The 17388-nt window shown below is 39.7% G+C and overlaps 1 protein-coding gene across 2 annotated transcripts; it reads right to left on the bottom strand.

Moving 5' to 3' along the window:
- Positions 1-1666: 1666 nt before the first annotated feature.
- Positions 1667-15966, bottom strand: PITX2 (paired like homeodomain 2). Of its 2 annotated transcripts, XM_065405249.1 has the most exons (4): positions 15921-15966; positions 15362-15499; positions 4351-4556; positions 1667-2230 (listed from the first exon to the last, which is right to left on the bottom strand). In XM_065405249.1, exons 1-4 carry the CDS (start codon positions 15964-15966, stop codon positions 1667-1669), a joined length of 954 nt encoding a protein of 317 aa, XP_065261321.1. The 2 variants fall into 2 exon arrangements, with proteins under 2 accessions (XP_065261321.1, XP_065261320.1); XM_065405248.1 differs by lacking the exons at positions 15362-15499; positions 15921-15966 and adding an exon at positions 5523-5751.
- Positions 15967-17388: the final 1422 nt, after the last annotated feature.

Raw genomic sequence — 17388 nt, 5'->3', positions numbered from 1 at the left:
TGTTTATCCCCCCTACACAGCAAACCGGCGATTTTTTTTGCAGTTTGTTCAGCGTTTTATATTTTAATTAATTCTTGATTTTTTTTAACTCAAAAGCCCCATAAAAAAAAAGGTTATCTCTCAACCTCCATTCTTCCCCCTCCATGTTCCGCACAAGGCTCTTAACATTCGCACACATTCATTCCCCGTTCAGATGTCATCGGATGGGAGGGCCAAACTGTAATTCATCTTGATTTACTTCATTGTCCTGGAGATGGCAAACTATAATCCTGTATAATTTCACGAACAAGCAGGTTTAGAATTAATGGGTCAATATTATTTAAAACAAAACACAGAGAGCACGACCTTTTCTCTCAACTACATATTGCAGTACAAGGCTCAGGAAACTTCAGGCTAACCTCTCAACCTCTTGGGCTCTCAGAGGTTGCGGTTATTTGGAGTGGTCTTTGCTTCTGCTAATGTCTGAAAAGGAATTTGGAAATAGAAATGTAATATTACATGAAAGATCTCTCTACTTAAGAAAAAAAGGTGACTGTGGGATTTGAATAGGAGGTGTTTTTTTGCAAACTTTTTTTTAGTATTTAATAAAAGCTTCCTTCACAGCGGGAGCCATTCACTCTATACATGGATGCAGCAACTTTGTTTTTCGTTGGAAATGCTTGAGTCCACCAATCTCAAATAATCCATGTTCCGCTGAGCTATTCATGGGAATAATGGAATCCTGTCTACTTTGCAGAAGTCAATCGTTCCAAGGCCAGAGTTTATTTAGCATGTAACTTTAGTGTAAGGATTTTTTTGTGGGGAAATAACTGTAATTTATACGTATTACAGTAAAAATGACTGCACCGTGTTTCCAAAGAAGGGGATCCAGTGTCATCTATCAGTCAATCAGTGTGAAGTAGTTACCACTATGCAGTTAGTTCATAAAAAAAATTCCAGACAAAACTGTATGCTGTATATTTTACTCCCATGAAATAAAACACATTTTTCATGTTTGCTGAAAAGTAAAACAATAATATTGTACGAAATGTTATACACAGGGCATGTTTTACATTGCAATTTCAGAAACATCATTGCATCCACCAGAGATACTATTCTAAAACTGATATTCACACAATGTTTTTTAATAATAATATGTTAGAAACATACAGTGTCGCATTTAGTATATACATTCCCTTGCTCGCAAGCGAAAAATCCTAATCGCTTCTGTGTAACATGCTTTATTTTAAAGCCTAACCTTTAAAAACACTGTTGTGATATTACTAACAACTGCTTTTATAAAATTAATTTGACATTTCCATATATATACATCCTTTCAGTCATTTTTTATGTTAACAATGCTAAACTTAAAAAATAACAAGCTTATAGTAACATTAAAATGTCATATCATATCCAGTCAAACATTTGTCCATATATATATATGTGTGTGTGTGTGTGTGTGTGTGTTCTTGTAACTGTTGGAAATACTCTTAGTGAAATATGTCAGAATCTGCAGGAGGTCCTTTGAAAACAAAGGGACTATCTTATTTCAGTGGTTTCATTTTCTCTTTGTTTTCTTTCTTTCTTTCGTTCTCTTTCTCTATAGTGCCCATTACTTTCTAGTATAATTCTCAGTCTTTGTGGGAAGGGGGAGGGATTCCCATTCAGTATTTTATACTTTAATATCTCACACGGGTCTGTCCACAGCGTATTGGCATGCGCTCAGGTTGGAAGCTGGGTTCTGAACACTGGCGTATCCAAAGCTGGAGTGCTGCTTGGCTTTAAGTCTCAGACTAGCCAAACTAGAGTTACATGTGTCCCTATAAACATAAGGAGGTGTTGGAGGAGCATAAGGACAGGCTGGCGTTGGCACTGCAGAATTCAGAGAGGGATTGCTCAAGTTGTTCAAGTTATTCAGGCTGTTGAGGCTGGAACCAGGGACCCCAGTGACTGCAGAGGGCACCATGCTTGAAGACATACTCATGGATGAGATGGAATTTGGAGGGGAGAACATGCTCTGAGAAGACAGAGGGTTGACATTCATAGAGTTGAAGAAAGGAAAGCTTTTGGTGGAAAGGGAGGCAGAGGTCAGGCCTTTGGCTGCCCAGTTGTTGTAAGAATAGCCGGGGTACATATCATCGTAGGGCTGCATTAGACCGTTAAATTGTGGACCAAAGCCATTTTTGCAAAGCTCAGCCTGCTGGTTTCTTTCTCTCTTTCTCCATTTGGCTCTGCGGTTCTTGAACCAAACCTTTAAAATAAATAAATAAATAAATAGAAAGATAAAAGGTCAGGCGCGGTTTAGTTATGCAAAAACTAAAATCACAGCACTTTGCTAACGGTGAAGGTAATACAAAAGATATCACGTGTTCCTCTGACAAGAGAATTGACCAGTGTAAAACGGGATTGTATTTTTCACTATTAACAGACGTTTGTATTTAAAATGGTTATTCAAATCTACAACTCCCTGAAGTTCGCAAAATCGCCAAAGAAACTCTCCGGGAACCGCAGTGCATACTTTAGCGATGTTTTGTTCTAGCACATTCAGACTGTGGTAGCAGCAGATCATCACATAAAATATTTGTTTTAGAGCACACATTTTGCAAATTAGTTTTTCTTTTGTGATTCCGAAACACACATTCGCGCTACAAAAGACATCGCGTTTACAACATTTGCTCCCTGTCATTTTACAAACGGGAGACATTAAGTGGGAAAAAAACACACATCAAAACTGCAAATCGAATGCAAAACGCGTAGAAAACCTGCAGAATTTTGCCAGGGGAGAAAAATTATATTTCCGATTACAGATAGAGGGAAAATACTAATAAATCTCAGCAGCTTGTTTAAACTGCAAGCTCCCCATGTGCTAATCTTCAAGAACCCCCAAACTCTTATAAACAAATGTGTCCTCCTGCTTTTTGGCAAAGTTTGCCTTTTAACAACGTGCTAAATGAGATCTAAGGTCCCTCCCTCCAGACAATGGCTAAAACGTGTGCCTTTCTGCAAATCTTTCCAATCCACATCTTGGTGTCTGATTTGTCAGCCAGCCTCCTGCAAAGTTATTTTGTGTACTAGAGGCCTTTCCTGGCTCCTCTTTGTTTACACAAACGATGTTTTACATTACAAATCTCTAACTGTACAATTAATCCTTGACACTGCTTACACACAGCTATAAACCAATATCATGCCCCACTCACATTCACAAAATATTGTCAACTTAAAGCAGCAAATGTTTCTCCAGCTATCTTCACAAAACATCCATCAGTTATATTGCACTTCATGAATAAAAATATAGAGTGTGAAGTGGTTGGTAAAATTACCTTAACATTTTATAATTCGATATTTTACCCACAAGTCTACTAACGATAGACAAAGAAAGCAAAGTGACTGTTTTCGACAACAAACAGCCTAAATGAAGGAGACTACTTTTTAAAATAACAATGAGACCAGACAGATTCAAACAGTTTGCAATCCCGTTCTGCTTGAATTAATCAACAACACATATAGCCTGATTTTTTCCTCTCCCTTTTTTATATTTCTTAATGACTCACTGTATATTTCCACTATTCAGTTTAGTCTGAAGTTTACAACTTGACTATTTTTAATTAAAATATATGTTTACTTCTAAATTTCTGTAGATTAAGTTAGTTCCTAATTTAAAACAGAGGCCTTTATTAATTTATTTTATAGGTCTAATCTAATTCGAAAGCATTTAAGACTAAATAGACTTTTCCCACAAATAAAACACGTTTTTCTGTTTACTGTATTTTTATAGAATCCTTGTACAAGTAGAGCAATAAATGAACCATGGGTATAGCAAGGATCTCTGGATTCATATTTTGGGTCTATTTTTGAGCGAGGGCCTCACAGTAATGGGATTGTATAGGATCAGGATTTGGCCCATAATCCTGATAAATTTTAGCACTGTGATAGTACCATAAATCTAAGGGGGGAAGGGTGGGGGAAGCGCTTGGGTAGTTATGAAACCAAAAGAAAGAGAAAATGCAAGGAAGGGCATGCCCCGAATGCCTATGAGGAAATAAAAGCCCTTGTGTACGTTGTGTCTTTTTCTCATTAGAGGCAGCACAGGTTGAAGCCTGTTTCAAGTTGCTTTCTTGGCTAATGTTTTCATTAGCATTTCGATCAAAAGGAAGAGAACACATTGCACAGTAAGGGCGAAACGTGCAATGCACCATATTCCAAGGAGGGAGATCATAATCTGTCTCGCTTTGACATAAATGTCTTGCTCCCTGATGCTTTTGTGCAAAGGCTCTGAAGTTTGGAACGCAAACTGAAATCGAAAGCAGCTGCAGTCGGTCTAACGCTTCCCCCACCGCCAGGCAGCATCGGGCTTTCGGCGTCTGTACCTACCCTGACTCTGGCTTCGGTGAGGTTGGTCCAGACGGCGATCTCTTCTCGGGTGGACATGTCCGGGTAGCGATTCCTCTGGAAAGTGGCCTCTAGTTCTTGCAGCTGCTGGCTGGTGAAATGAGTCCTTTGCCGCCGTTGCCTCTTTTTCTTGGAGGGATCGTCAACCCCGGCATCCTCATTTTTACTCTGCTGGCTTTTCTCTTTCTCTGTAAAAGAAGGGCACCCAGCGTTCAAAAGGCTGCTCCTTAATGCTACGAGAAAATGTGGCAATTATTTCCCTACAGAGAGAAGGCTCATTTGACTGAATTTTGTTAACCTTGTATTTACAGCTAAGATAATTAGGTGGGTATATACACCCCCCCCACACACACACACACTCTCTCTCTACCGCATAGATCGATGTATCCGTTTCTATAGGTTATAGAGAGGCTATATCTGCAGATTATATAAATACAGATAGAAGATGTAGATATAATATTTATCTGTATGCACATAGTTCTGTATCCAGATAAATAGCGTTACCTTGTCTGTACATATGTAGTTATAATAAACACGCACGTAGTATTTCATGGAGATAATATAGTTATAATCAGACCTTGATTCAAATACCCTTCCAAATACAAAAGTAAATGATAGTCCCTACATGTATTGTATCTCGCGCATTAAGGTTCACTGAGGATCTGACTAAATAATTGACCCGGTTGAATATCCTTGTTCTCGCCTTGTGGACCCTCTTTCCCCACAACTCCCCGGTTCAAGGGCGCCGAGGGGTCTCTCTCCCTTTCTCCGCAGCTGGATGCTGGGGCAATCTGTAGCCAAATGGGAGCCGCAGTGAATCCCAATGCAAACCCGCCGGAGAGTCCCTGCAGAAGCAATTCATTATACGGGGGGAGGGTTTTCCCTATGCTCCCAATGAACACACAGACCGAAGGCAATCAGCCGGGCTCTGCTGCCACGAGAGACGCTCAGAGGAACCTCAGCGCGGTTCCAATTCACCTCCCTTCACTCAAGAGAAAATAAGAAGAGACTGCGGAGGAGGGGGGATCAGTAGCGAGACTGAGCTGGGGGACAGGATGATGCAGAAGTTACCACGGGGGGGGGGGGTGTTGTAAGCGGGGGGAGGCAGCAGGATGGGTGGTTGTAGCCGCAACCCGGGATGGACCCTCTCTTACCTGCGGCCTCGGGGCTGGAGGTGTCCGAGATGGTGTGCACCTCCAGCCGGTGTTTGGAGGAGTCCAGGGAAGAGCGAGACTGCCCCGGCGCTACAGCTGAAGCCATGACCAGTGCCGACTGGTGATGATGGCAAGAGGATGAAGAGGAGGAGGAGGAAGGTGAAGTGGAGCACAGCTTATTCCCGGCTCCCAGGCGCTCCAGGCTTAACGGATCTTTCATGAAGTTCATCGGCAAAAGAAAGCCAAATAGTTCTCTCTCTGTGTGTGTCTCTATGTATATATATATATGTATAGCGATGTATATATAGATATATACACACTGAACCCCCTCTCCAAGGCGCAGCGTTGCAGAAGGCGCAGGCTCAACTCCCTGGTCCAGTGGGAGACAGAAAAGCAGCAGCGGTGGACGGCGTTCAAGAAGCAACTTGTTACCCTTTCTACTGAAAGAGTCCTAAGAAGTGTAATGTGCAAGTCCAGCCAGCCTTAGCTAAAGTCTCAAGGAAAATATACACAGAGGCGCACGGGGTTTTCTTTGTGGCGTGAAGGCAGCAGGAAGAGGAAAAAAAGACGATAAAAAAAGGAAAAATCGACTCTATAATAATAATATTCCTAATAATAATGAATAACCATAGGAACCAAGTCTTCTGCCTGACACGCTAAGGCGATGGCAGTGTCAGTCAGTAAGTGTCAGAGTGACAGGGGCAGGTAGATGATATTATATCCAAGGCAGCAGCAGCAGCCCTCCCCAGCTCAGCCACTCTCTCTTGTGCACACATCTACACACAGCACCCAGGCGAGCAATGGACCCGATCAGCTCAGCCGCTTCCCTGTTTGCCCAACATCTTAAAACCAGAGGAGGCCTTCCCCGGGCAGTGATGTCACCCGACCCCTTCCCTCCCTCCTCCCCCGCCCGGGACCCGCTGCTCAGGGCAGGAATGATGTCGCTCCGGACCAATCAGGAAGCGCTAGGCGGAAGGCAGACTATAATAACCGCGACCTATCAGAGAAGCAGGGCTGGGCTAAGTAATTCACTCTGCGGGACGAGGGGCTTGTGAAACCTGCCGTGCCCAAATTGCAAGAGATTGGGTATTTAAAGGAGGTGATTCCAAAAGGGGGTGAAGGCATATGTGTGTGTTGGGGAGTATGTCTATATATACCCACACATTTTTATAAATAACATTTATTAACGTTCCACAGTGATATGGGGAAACAACATACTTTGCTGGCTTCACACATTTCTACATTGAAAAGCAGGCTGCTGAGGGAAAGAAGAAGAAACAAATAAAACCGAACTAATCTTAAAATTTCAACCCAAACTATCATGGATATTACCCTAGTCTTAAAAAGCCTTTCTATAATTGCGAACAAGACAAATGGCAGGTTATAAATCCGATTTACAAACAAACAAAACCTAGATTGTCAAAGAGAAATCACTCTTTTACGCATGATCCTAGCAAGTGTTTAGTACTATAGTCTCGTTTTACAGATTTGTTGAATAGAAACGACAACACCGAAAATACCACGCAAGTCTAAATGACCATTAATAAATCAAATAGATAATAAATTATACAGCGTTATACCAGGTTGACTAACGGATTTTTTTGCCGAAAAATTGGTAGTTATCGAATTATAGCAATCTTTTAAATTTTATTGGAAAGTAATAAACGAGATTCTCTCTAGCTGATCCTTACACTATATTTGTAAACCTTGACATTTCTCACTTTTCTTTTACTATCTTATTTATTTTCCTGTGATAATTTCAAAGAAAACAAAACCAAGAAAATCTCATTTTTTATGCAATATATAACCATCCATCATTTCAAGGAGATTTCAAACAACTGATCACAGAGACATTTTCTAAATTCCTTTTATTTTTAGAGACCATTTTCTTTCCTGTCGTCTTGAACAAATTACTAAGTAAAACCAAAATTATCCAAAGGAAAGAGAACGGAGAAATATAGAGCAACAATGTGACTACGATGAATCAGACACCGCTAACGCCGAGATATTACGGTGATGGGCGGCAGTATAAAACCCTCCCATAGGCTGCGTCTCAGAGCACCAACCAAGAGCTAATCTCCCTCCTACATTCTGATTTTGTTTCTGTGTCCTGCTATATTACTGCAGTAGTTATTGGTGTGAGATAGTAGAAATATGGGGAGTTCTTCAGCAAATCTCACATTGTGGAGATTGTGTGTCCTTCCATGTTGGCCACATGACTGGAAGGTTCTTCAATCAGAAGATGGGCTTGTCCCGCAGATAAAGCAAGAGGCAAATATATTTGAACCTATCCGTTTGTCTCCTTTGAATCTAGTTGCAAGAAAACACCTTATCCCAAATATTTGCAATAGGCTCGGGAGTGGGCCATAGCAGTGCCAGGGGGTTTTAAGTAGCACCCCATTGATTGGAAGAGTTCCGCTTAATGGCACGACCTAATCCAGACACCGAAGTTGTATGTGCAATTTACTAAGATTGTTCCTATACTTATAATTACTCTTCACAATTCTAGATGTCTGGGAGTTTCCCACAGATGTGACCTTTCTTAAGCCAACACAACTTCCAAGCTTCCCTTTCTTTTATTCATTTTTTGACAGGTCATTCTTATTAGCTGATGCTCTTTCTCTCTGTATTATCGCTTGCAGTCTTACTTATCGCTAAATTATACATATTACTTTAGCAGCCTGTTGGTAAAGAAGGTTAAATTAATTTACATTCTGCTCATTATCTGATGTTTAAATGACGTGTTTTATCCCTGAGATTTGGCAAAGAATCTCTTTCCTCAGACCCCACAGCGTTTCGATGGAGACAATGCTCTTACATTTGTAGTGGATTTTAATCTGATAAGACTCTAATTTGCTTAAGTCTTTTAAATAGGGGGTTTTAAATGATTCTAGCCGTTTTCTTATTGAATTTCCTCTAATTCCCCCAAGATCATAAAGTATATGTGCAAAGTAAATATTTCCTCCCTTTGCACCGGCAGCAGATGACCTATAACTAAGTCAATATGAATCCAGCTCCATTCTGCACAATTTGTTTACTAATCATATTCCAGTTTCTTCTTAACCTCGCTGTACTACTGTGGTCCTGTACTCATAAATCCCCGAAGCCCCCTTGTTAATGAAAGGACTCCATTAGGACGAAACCAATGCCTCCCAGTGTCATTATTTTAAACGCAAGGCTGGGACATTCCTGCGCGTTAGATTTGGAGGTTCAGAACTTCAGCAAAGTAAGTTCTGTCTTTTAAGGGAAGTCCGGGAGGTGGGTGGGTGGACAAGGCTAATATAACAATTGCTATTTTCTAATTCTGTATTTCAGGGTTATATTGCAAATAACGGGGAAAATTAGAGAAGCACGAGACTCTTATTACCTTTACACAATTTGTAAAGGAATAAATCTCTCTCTGGTTAAAGAACAGAAGCGATCTGGGAGAGGGGTTGGAGGAGAAAGATTACAAGGCTTCTATTTTTATCTAGGGCTTCCACTTTTATACGTGGAGTATGGGCAAAGTGTGTGTGTGTGTTGAGGGGGAAGAGCTATTCTTCATTTATATTTTTGAAGACGGGGCTTTTTAGTTTAGAAATGCAAACCTTTCCTTGAATCCTGGGATTTAACGAAAAGACATATGTATGGTTTGGAAACTGCAAGGCACTTATTATGCACTTTGTGGGTTCCTCTGTAATGGGATGCTATGTTGAATTCTAACTTGTTTGGTCATAAATCATTATGATTTTTTTGCCTCTGTCATAAAGCTTAACGTTGGTCAATTTTGTACACAAGACTCCACATGCGCAAATGCACGGTGTAACTCGTAGTCAGAAATGGGATTTAATGTTCTCTGATAAGAGATTGGATTTGGTTTCTTTTTCCCTCTTCCAGACAAATGGTTTGGAGGATTTTTTGGGTCTGACATAGAGCCATGCTGTTTTGTCACTGTATTAAGCAACCGATTATGCATTTTAGTCTTATTTAGTGTTAGATTTTACTGTTCAACCCCGTTTGGAAACGCCCTGCAACAGAATCCTAGGGATTGTTCTTTATCTTAGAATGAAACGAAACGGTCAGTTCTCAACAGCTACTCTGCTATGGACTTTAACAATGGAAGAATATGAGGATGCGTGGCCAACCACGCTCCTTTTTAATGGGCATTTTTAAAAGATTATAAATTGGAAATTTTGTCTGTATGTCTGTCTCTTTAGTGTCTCTCTCCCTTCCCACATTCTGGTCCAAATTCTTAATTAATCAAAGAACAAGCGCCCACCCCACCCTACGCTACCCTACCCTACCCTGCTTTGACGTCTTTATTGTCAGCTCTTTCCTGTTTCTATTAGTATGTCAAGAATAATTACACATGTAAGTGACTGCAAAACCATGCTTTTCTATATAGTGCACAGCACGCAATTTTAGTGACTGTTGCGCATTTGAAATTCTGAGTTGAAGGATTAGGCGATTTATAGTTTGCAGACTCCCTTGGTTGTTAGAATATTAGGCGCTGATGGAAGAAAAAACCTCAGCTCTGTCAAGATTCTTTTGACAAAACCCTGGACTCCCTTTGGGTTCCTTTGCTCTAGTGGCGCTAACTGGCTCTAACTCCTTCTCCTGTCTGGGTTCCAGATAATAGATCAAATGGGTCCCCTTGTAAAAATCTGGATTGTGTTAAAGAATCACCAGAGATATTTTTTTATATAGGACCTTCCTAAAGAATTTGAATAGAATCATTGCTGGTCCCAGTTATGAAGCATCTCCCGGAACCTAATGGGCTATCTTAGATCCATTTCTACCTGAACATGTGTGTAGTGGAGGATTGGAGTGGGGGGAAGTAGGAATAGAGACATATTCAGGTATAGTCAGAAGGGAAGACTACAGTCACTTATTTACAATACTGTGATTAAAACTCCACCATTGCTTCGTCCCCTGTCCTTCCTCCGCCCCAGCCATGAGGGTAGCTAACATTCGGCATTAGTTGTCATGGTGACCGTAAATCAGATAAATCCCAAAATACCCACCTTTAATCTGAGATGAAGTTTTTATTTCCCTAGCGAAATAATATTTTAAAAGCTGTCAGCTGACAAAAAAAAAAAAAAAAAAAAACCCTCAACCTAATTGTAGGAACCCAAGTAATACATTACTGCTAAAGGTTTAAATTAAAATGTCAGAAGTTGTTTATTTTTTAATTCTGGTAGAATCTTTGGTTCTCTTTAGATTCCAGATCCTCACAACCTCTGTGCAATGGGGATTTCGGAAAGGGTGAAACAAACAAACAAACAAACAAAACAAAAACCCAGCACCTTTGACTGTGGGCAGATTTCCTTCTGCAGGGTTTCTTGGACTTTCCACTGAAAGAGCTAGTGCTGGTCACTGTCAGGACAGGATACCGGAGTAGATATCAGACCAGTGGTTTGATCCATTATGGTAAATCCTATGTTTCCTGATCATTTGTAACCGTTAGGCGGGGGGAGAGGGGGCTACAATTTCTGCACAGATTTAAATTGATCTCTGAATGAGAGAAAGAGAGAGGGAAAGAGAGAGCGAAATCTTGAAACAGGAGCTCAGCTGACCTGCTTAGCTGGATACTGCTGTGTTTGCAAGACATACTGCAGGTATTTATTTTCCCACTTTTGCCTTCATCTACTATAAGATCATTGTTTCTAGACGTAATACTCTCCTAAATGGATAAATTAGTTCTTATGTAGAGTCTCCAGCTAGTCCTGTTGTCTTTTACCTTTGGCTTGTTGTCTTTCGCCTATCTTGGATTACCGGGTATTCTCCTAGATGAAGAGCCATTAATTACCCATTCAGTCAATATTAGGAAGACGACAAAGCTTTTTACATAGGATTAAGAAGACATCAGATTGTTCCATTAGTATATTCCTCCTCACGAATAAGCTTTCGTTATACATTTAATTTTCCCTGGGGTCAGTCTAACAACTGCTGCATCTATTATTGTCAGACGACGACGACGACGAAAAAAAAATCAAAGGAACAATAAGTAACATTTAATTCTCATTTTGCAGAGAATATTTGAAGGGAAACTTAAATTTGGGGTAGGAGCTGCTATAATCGCATTGCCCCTGGAGAGAGACTCAGTCCCAATCAATTGCGGAAACACTGAAATGTAGTATATGACCAGAGTGTGTTGCTGATTTAGAAACTGGAAACCTCATTTCTCTTCCTTCAAAGGCTCCCACCTTCACTGTTCAGCTCCCAGTCTCTATCTTAGTCCTAGGCCTTCCTTTGCTCTTTTAGGACTCTCTTTCTTTCCTAGGCCAGATGCTTTTCTTTTACCTTACTCAGGCCTTTCTTCTTCAGGTTTCCCTCTTTCCTTCTTCTCAAGGTTATTTTCTCTGATTCCCTCTAACTGGCCAGGCTGCTGTTAGGAAGCCAAATGCCAATGGTTTCTCTACCCCTTTTTGGACACGGTTGCCATCCTAAATTACATTTTGGTACTGACACTGTTCAAGCAGCACACTGTATTTCCTGGCATGCAGACTTAGCTACGGTGACATTTTGGTGGTCTCAGGTGGCTTTTCCACAATATCTGCACTGGCAGTGCCCCTGAAATTTGTATCTCGCTGAACTAATAGGATACAGAGATTTTCAGTTAGGCTGGGATCCGGTTGAATATCCATCCATCTATCTATTAGCCATCCACTCACACACCTACATTAGGATAACTGTTGATATTGGGTTCTTATAAGAAACTAGACTATGAGTGGAGGGGCGACAGAGGGCTACCAAGCTTGCATAGTTAGCTTTAAACTTGTGTAAAAATAAGTGACAAATACCTTCTTTAAACAGTGGTGTACCTAACTTTGCAGGGGAATATGTACATAAAGATGAATGAGTGGGGGATTTTCTAAAAGTGATGTTAAATTATTGAATATTCAGCCGCAAATAATTAAACAAGTTTAACTAATCAATTTGCGATGTTGAGAGCGATGGAATAACGCAACATGTTATTTCAACATTATATATTATGAGCCTGCTATTCAATGACTGGGTTATTAATTACGTAACATGATTTCTAAAGTGGAATTTACAAAAAGATAAATAATTATTGCATATACTCAGCATGCCCTATCAAAAAGGCCAGGGCACCGCACAGAAATTAAAATAAAATAATAATAAACAGTACTTATAAAATGTAATGTTTGTGGCTGTGTGCGTCCCTCCTGACTCCCCCTCCCCTCGCCTACACAGTTTTAGTAGTTTTATGTGGTTTGTCACTAAGAAATACTTTCCCTATATTCCATGTTATGGCTAAATATAAGATTAGAATATTTGCATTTAAAATTATTTGTAGCAAGAATATTTTCATATAGATATTAATATGACTGTGTACATTCCCATTTATTTTAATAAAGCCTTTATTTTCTGCTGAGCCATGAAAATGTTCAGCACTTGCAGACACTCAACAATCATTTGTATTTTGTAGGCTCTCTTACTGTGAGTTCCCCCTCTTACATATCTTTTTTCTCCAAAGTCACAGTGACCTCAACAGTAATTGTACAAAAGAAACTATGGCAGGATATGCTCCTAAAGAATAATTGTTTCGTGTCTCTGATACCTGACTTGATTTGTTAGAAGTAAATGACATAAAAGATGAAGTTGCTGCATTTCCTTCTAACCAGGCGATACAAAAACAAGGTGGAATAAAAGATTTAAAACAGAAAACGAAAATAAAATAATTTAGCTAAATAAAGAAATATACGGTTTATATTACTTTTAAATAAATCATCCTAACAACTGAGGACATTTCGGGAGTTATAATTATTCATTAGGTATTAATATAACGGTCTGTATTTATACATAGCTCCATGTAGAACAAATTCCACGAAATATTACCATTTAAAAATTCCAAAAAATTGCCAACAAACTCAAGGTTTTCAGCATTACTTCAACACATATTTTAATTAATGGTATTAAATATGTTTGGATAGCAATTTCCCCTTCAGTCTGAAGGGTAAAAAATAGACTTATCGATATTGCACTAGGCAGGAAATTTTACATGTAATACAATAATCCGGACTCATAATTAATGGTTAAGAAAATAACCATTTGTTTCTCAGCAAGGGAAGTAAAAGCTACCATGTCATAGAGCATATGTGGATATTATTTTTATAAATACTTAGAAGAATAAAACTGGCTTGTAAGGACTCATAAATTTATTATAGCAGAAAGGTCCCCACTTTCCCATTAGCTCGTGCTATAGTCTTTGATTAAGACCACCTGTTCATTGAGGGGAAAAAAAAGGTGAAGGGTAAAAAGGCCTTTGTTATTCTCAAACCATATATAAACCAATGTCATCCTTCCTCTCCACATTATTTAACAGCTATTACGTGTGGATGAAAAAGTGCAAAACACTGATAAACCTTATTTGTGCACAATTTAATATCATGTATTTTTTCGGGATGACAAATTATTGGGTCATAATACTTTAGGGTTTGGAATTGTCTCTAATCTTGGTGTTTAACTATCCTCTGGTCTAATCATTTATTTTTATAAGGAGCTCTCAAACAGTGATTAAAACTTCCAAACGGGGAATGGGGGAACGAACAATTGCAAATCACTGGATGTTATCTGAGAAATATTAAGCTATTTAGCCAAATACGGTTAATACTATATTCTTACAAGTAAGTGTTTAACCACAAGACCAGGAATACTTACATTATTAGTTCAGTCCAGTTTCCTGTACTATTTATTCACTTTAATATACAGTATTTTATTTAAACAAAATTATGCTCCTCTTGGATTAAATAGGAACTTGAAATAGAGAGCTTGTTTTCTTCTTTGTAATATGTTTGCATTGATGTATTTCTTTACTACATTTTGTATTCACATATTAGAGCCACTAAAACTTGAATCAAAAAGGGGGTGGAGAGATCCTCCTACAGTGGAAGCTAAAAGGTTTCCTGTGCCCCCCCTTTTTTAAAAAAAAGAAAAAAGACATTTCCGATACTTAGCGGAGATAGTTACCAAAAATGATTCTTATTTTGAACTTTTAGCAACAATTTTTTATTATGAACTTTAATTTTAAAAAATGCTGACGCAAACACTTCCGATTAGGTACACAAAGAGAACATTTTAAAGCACAGCAAAAATGTGCATTGAAAGAGTATGAAAGGGTCGCATCAAAAGGAGGCTGATACAGCCCGACAGTCCACTCGACAGATCCTGCCTGCACTCCTTACTCAGGCAACCCCTCTCCCCTCCCCCTTTCGAACTCCGTGGGAAGTGTTGCCTTAGCAAAAAAAAAAAAAAAAAAAAAAAAAAAATAGCGCACGAGCTGGCCCTGAAAGTTGTTATTCACAACGTGCACTCTGCTCTTTGCACGGGGAAAATACCTCTCGAAGAATATCCATTTTTAATTGCGTTGCACGCCCCACAGCAAAAAACCTGGACTCAGTTAACTTTCTGGCAAGTGGGCTGCATTGTCCAGTTTCCCCGGTTTGTTACTTCTCTGTGCAGTGGAGCAGATGTACAGCAGCAGAGGTCGCTGTTGGACCACGTTTTAGCTCAGGACCGGCCTACCTTCCCAAACAAGAGCTCGAGAGAGAGTGTGGAGGATGTGAAAGGAGTCTGGGAAACTTCCTCTGCATGTCCCCTATCCAAATAACAAACAAGACACTTTTCACTAGAATCCAACCAGGACAGGTCACTGCACACCTGAGACAAGCCCTTTGGCTTTTAGTTAAAAAAAAAGAGGAATGAACGAAGAGGGAACAATTAAGCATCCAACCTGTTGGAGTCTCTCTTCCCCTTCTCTCACTCACATGTGATAGGGTGAGTGATAAGAAGGTCACTGGGACTGAAGGGAGGCGGCCTGGGGGGCTCTCGCTTACCGTTGGCGCTGGGATGCTGCCTCCCGAAAAGCTTGCTGCTGGTTGCCTCTTTCCTGCCCTCTGGAGAGTCACTGAATTCCCCCTTTTTGATATCAGAGTCTTTGGAGAAAAGACATTCAACTGTAGAAGGTTGCACCCCTACTAGAGAGAGGACGAGAGGGAGAGAGACAGAGAGGAGAGGTTGTCAAACGTAGAAGAACTCTGCCAAAGCACCATCATTGTGAACATTACAGTCCGCGTGAATTTCACCGCAGTACAAATAATTTAAAAGTCCAGAAAATATTTATCTTCAATTTTGTTGACTATTAAAGTATCAGCTCTCTGCATAGAGAGAAAATAATATTTGATCAATCTGCACATCAGTATTTGTAAATGTAATATGTGATTATAAAAATATACGCGCATATTTTGCTCTCTCTCTCTCTCTCTCTCTCTCTCTCTCTCTCTCTCTCTCTCTCTCTCATACGGATAATACACAAACATTTACATTCGAATAAACCACTCGTCTGCCTACATAAATAATATGTCCATATGAATCGATCGGAAATATTGTCCTTACCTAATTGAACACAAGCCGATACTAGCTTGCGACAGTTGGACTCCATCACCCGTTATCTGTAAAACATAAAATTTATTGGATTTTATTTTAAAAATGCTTACTGAAGAAAAATCAAACCTCAAAGGAGCAGTGCTGTAGTCAGTGTGAAGCATGTTGCTAACATATTTTCGTAACGATTTTTACAAAATACATTAAAAAAAATCAGAATCAAGTTCACCTATTTTTCACTCAGAAAGGGACACACTGGTATTAAAGGGCAGTCATAATGATCACAATGATCAAGGCGATCAAACATTTCTGCCTTTACTTCCTTTAAAGAGTCGCGGAATTTATTTGTGAATGGCGAACGGACTTTTGTAAACACTTATCTACTATTTTAAAACTTTGCAACCAAACTTTTCCTTAGCACATTTTAACCCGGTTGTTTGTTGATTCATAATTTGCTCAGAGGATAGAATACCTGGCATGTACAAACTGAGTTTAAATTAGACGGTAACATTTGATGCAGCAGATTTAGCTTTCCTATAAGTAGCACAAAAGGGGCTTCGCACTTTCAAATAATCATCTACTTTAAAATAATGCAAGGTTACTAGGGGGTAATACAACCCTGCGCCAGGCTCAATTTCATTTGCAGTCTTACTTATCGCTAAATTATACATATTACTTTAGCAGCCTGTTGGTAAAGAAGATTAAATTAATTTACATTCAATTTCATTTCATTGTATCTTTCTCTGTATTACGTTCTAAAGGCTACCACGGCCCCCTTTGGTCTAGGAAACCCTCAGACCCCACTGTGTTCTGCTCTCTGTTCAGCGAGGTTCAAACAGTAAACCCAGCACCAATGGAGTAGTTGTAGTTAAGAGCAGGTAAAACAGAAGCACGAGCAGATTGCAGAAGTGTATCCTAGGGAGAAAATCATTTGTATTCATTAAGGATACGCCGCTGATTACCCGTGCTGCCTCCCTGTTTTGGGGAAACCTGACAATGCGAGCCATGAGCGTCCTCTTTCTAATTAGCTGGCCAGGCAGTGGGAACCCGGTCTGTGACAGTTTAGGATCCCCAGCCTGGGAGCACTTGCTGGTCGCGGCAGGAGGTGCGCCTTCGCTATCCCTGTGCCAAAGAGCAGCAGTTTGGCTGCTCCAGATTTAGTGATTCTGCAGTAAAATCACAGGATTAGTGTCTGTTCGTGAGATATTACAAAATTCATTATCACAGCTCTCTACTAACTCGATATGAAGTAACACAGATGGGATTTTATTAGTCCAGGCTTCAAATGTTTACTTATGATAATTTCTGGGGAAATTTGCATGTCATCATCATTTCGGTAATCTTTTCTTTCGTTCCTTCTTCTTCTTTTTTTTTTTATTGTCTGAACTGGGTGAATTATTAGCTAGTGCCTAAAATGCCGCAGACTGGCGTTTACAAACATTTTTGATTACATAAATAATAATAAAATAACAAAATCATA

Source organism: Emys orbicularis, chromosome 5, assembly GCF_028017835.1.
Source record: "Emys orbicularis isolate rEmyOrb1 chromosome 5, rEmyOrb1.hap1, whole genome shotgun sequence".
NCBI classification, from domain to species: Eukaryota; Metazoa; Chordata; order Testudines; family Emydidae; genus Emys; species Emys orbicularis.
Note: the sequence above shows the minus strand (reverse complement) of the source record. Positions and strands in the feature narration are given on the sequence as shown.

Excerpts from the sequence above, each read along its gene's own strand:
- PITX2 (XM_065405248.1), bottom strand. The coding sequence starts at position 5,751 with ATGAACTTCATGAAAGATCCGTTAAGCCTGGAGCGCCTGGGAGCCGGG. Across the intron at positions 4,557-5,522 it reads CTCCAGCCCCGAGGCCGCAG|AGAAAGAGAAAAGCCAGCAG; the intron begins GTAAGAGAGGGT and ends CTTCTTTTACAG. Across the intron at positions 2,231-4,350 it reads TCACCGAAGCCAGAGTCAGG|GTTTGGTTCAAGAACCGCAG; the intron begins GTAGGTACAGAC and ends TTTATTTTAAAG.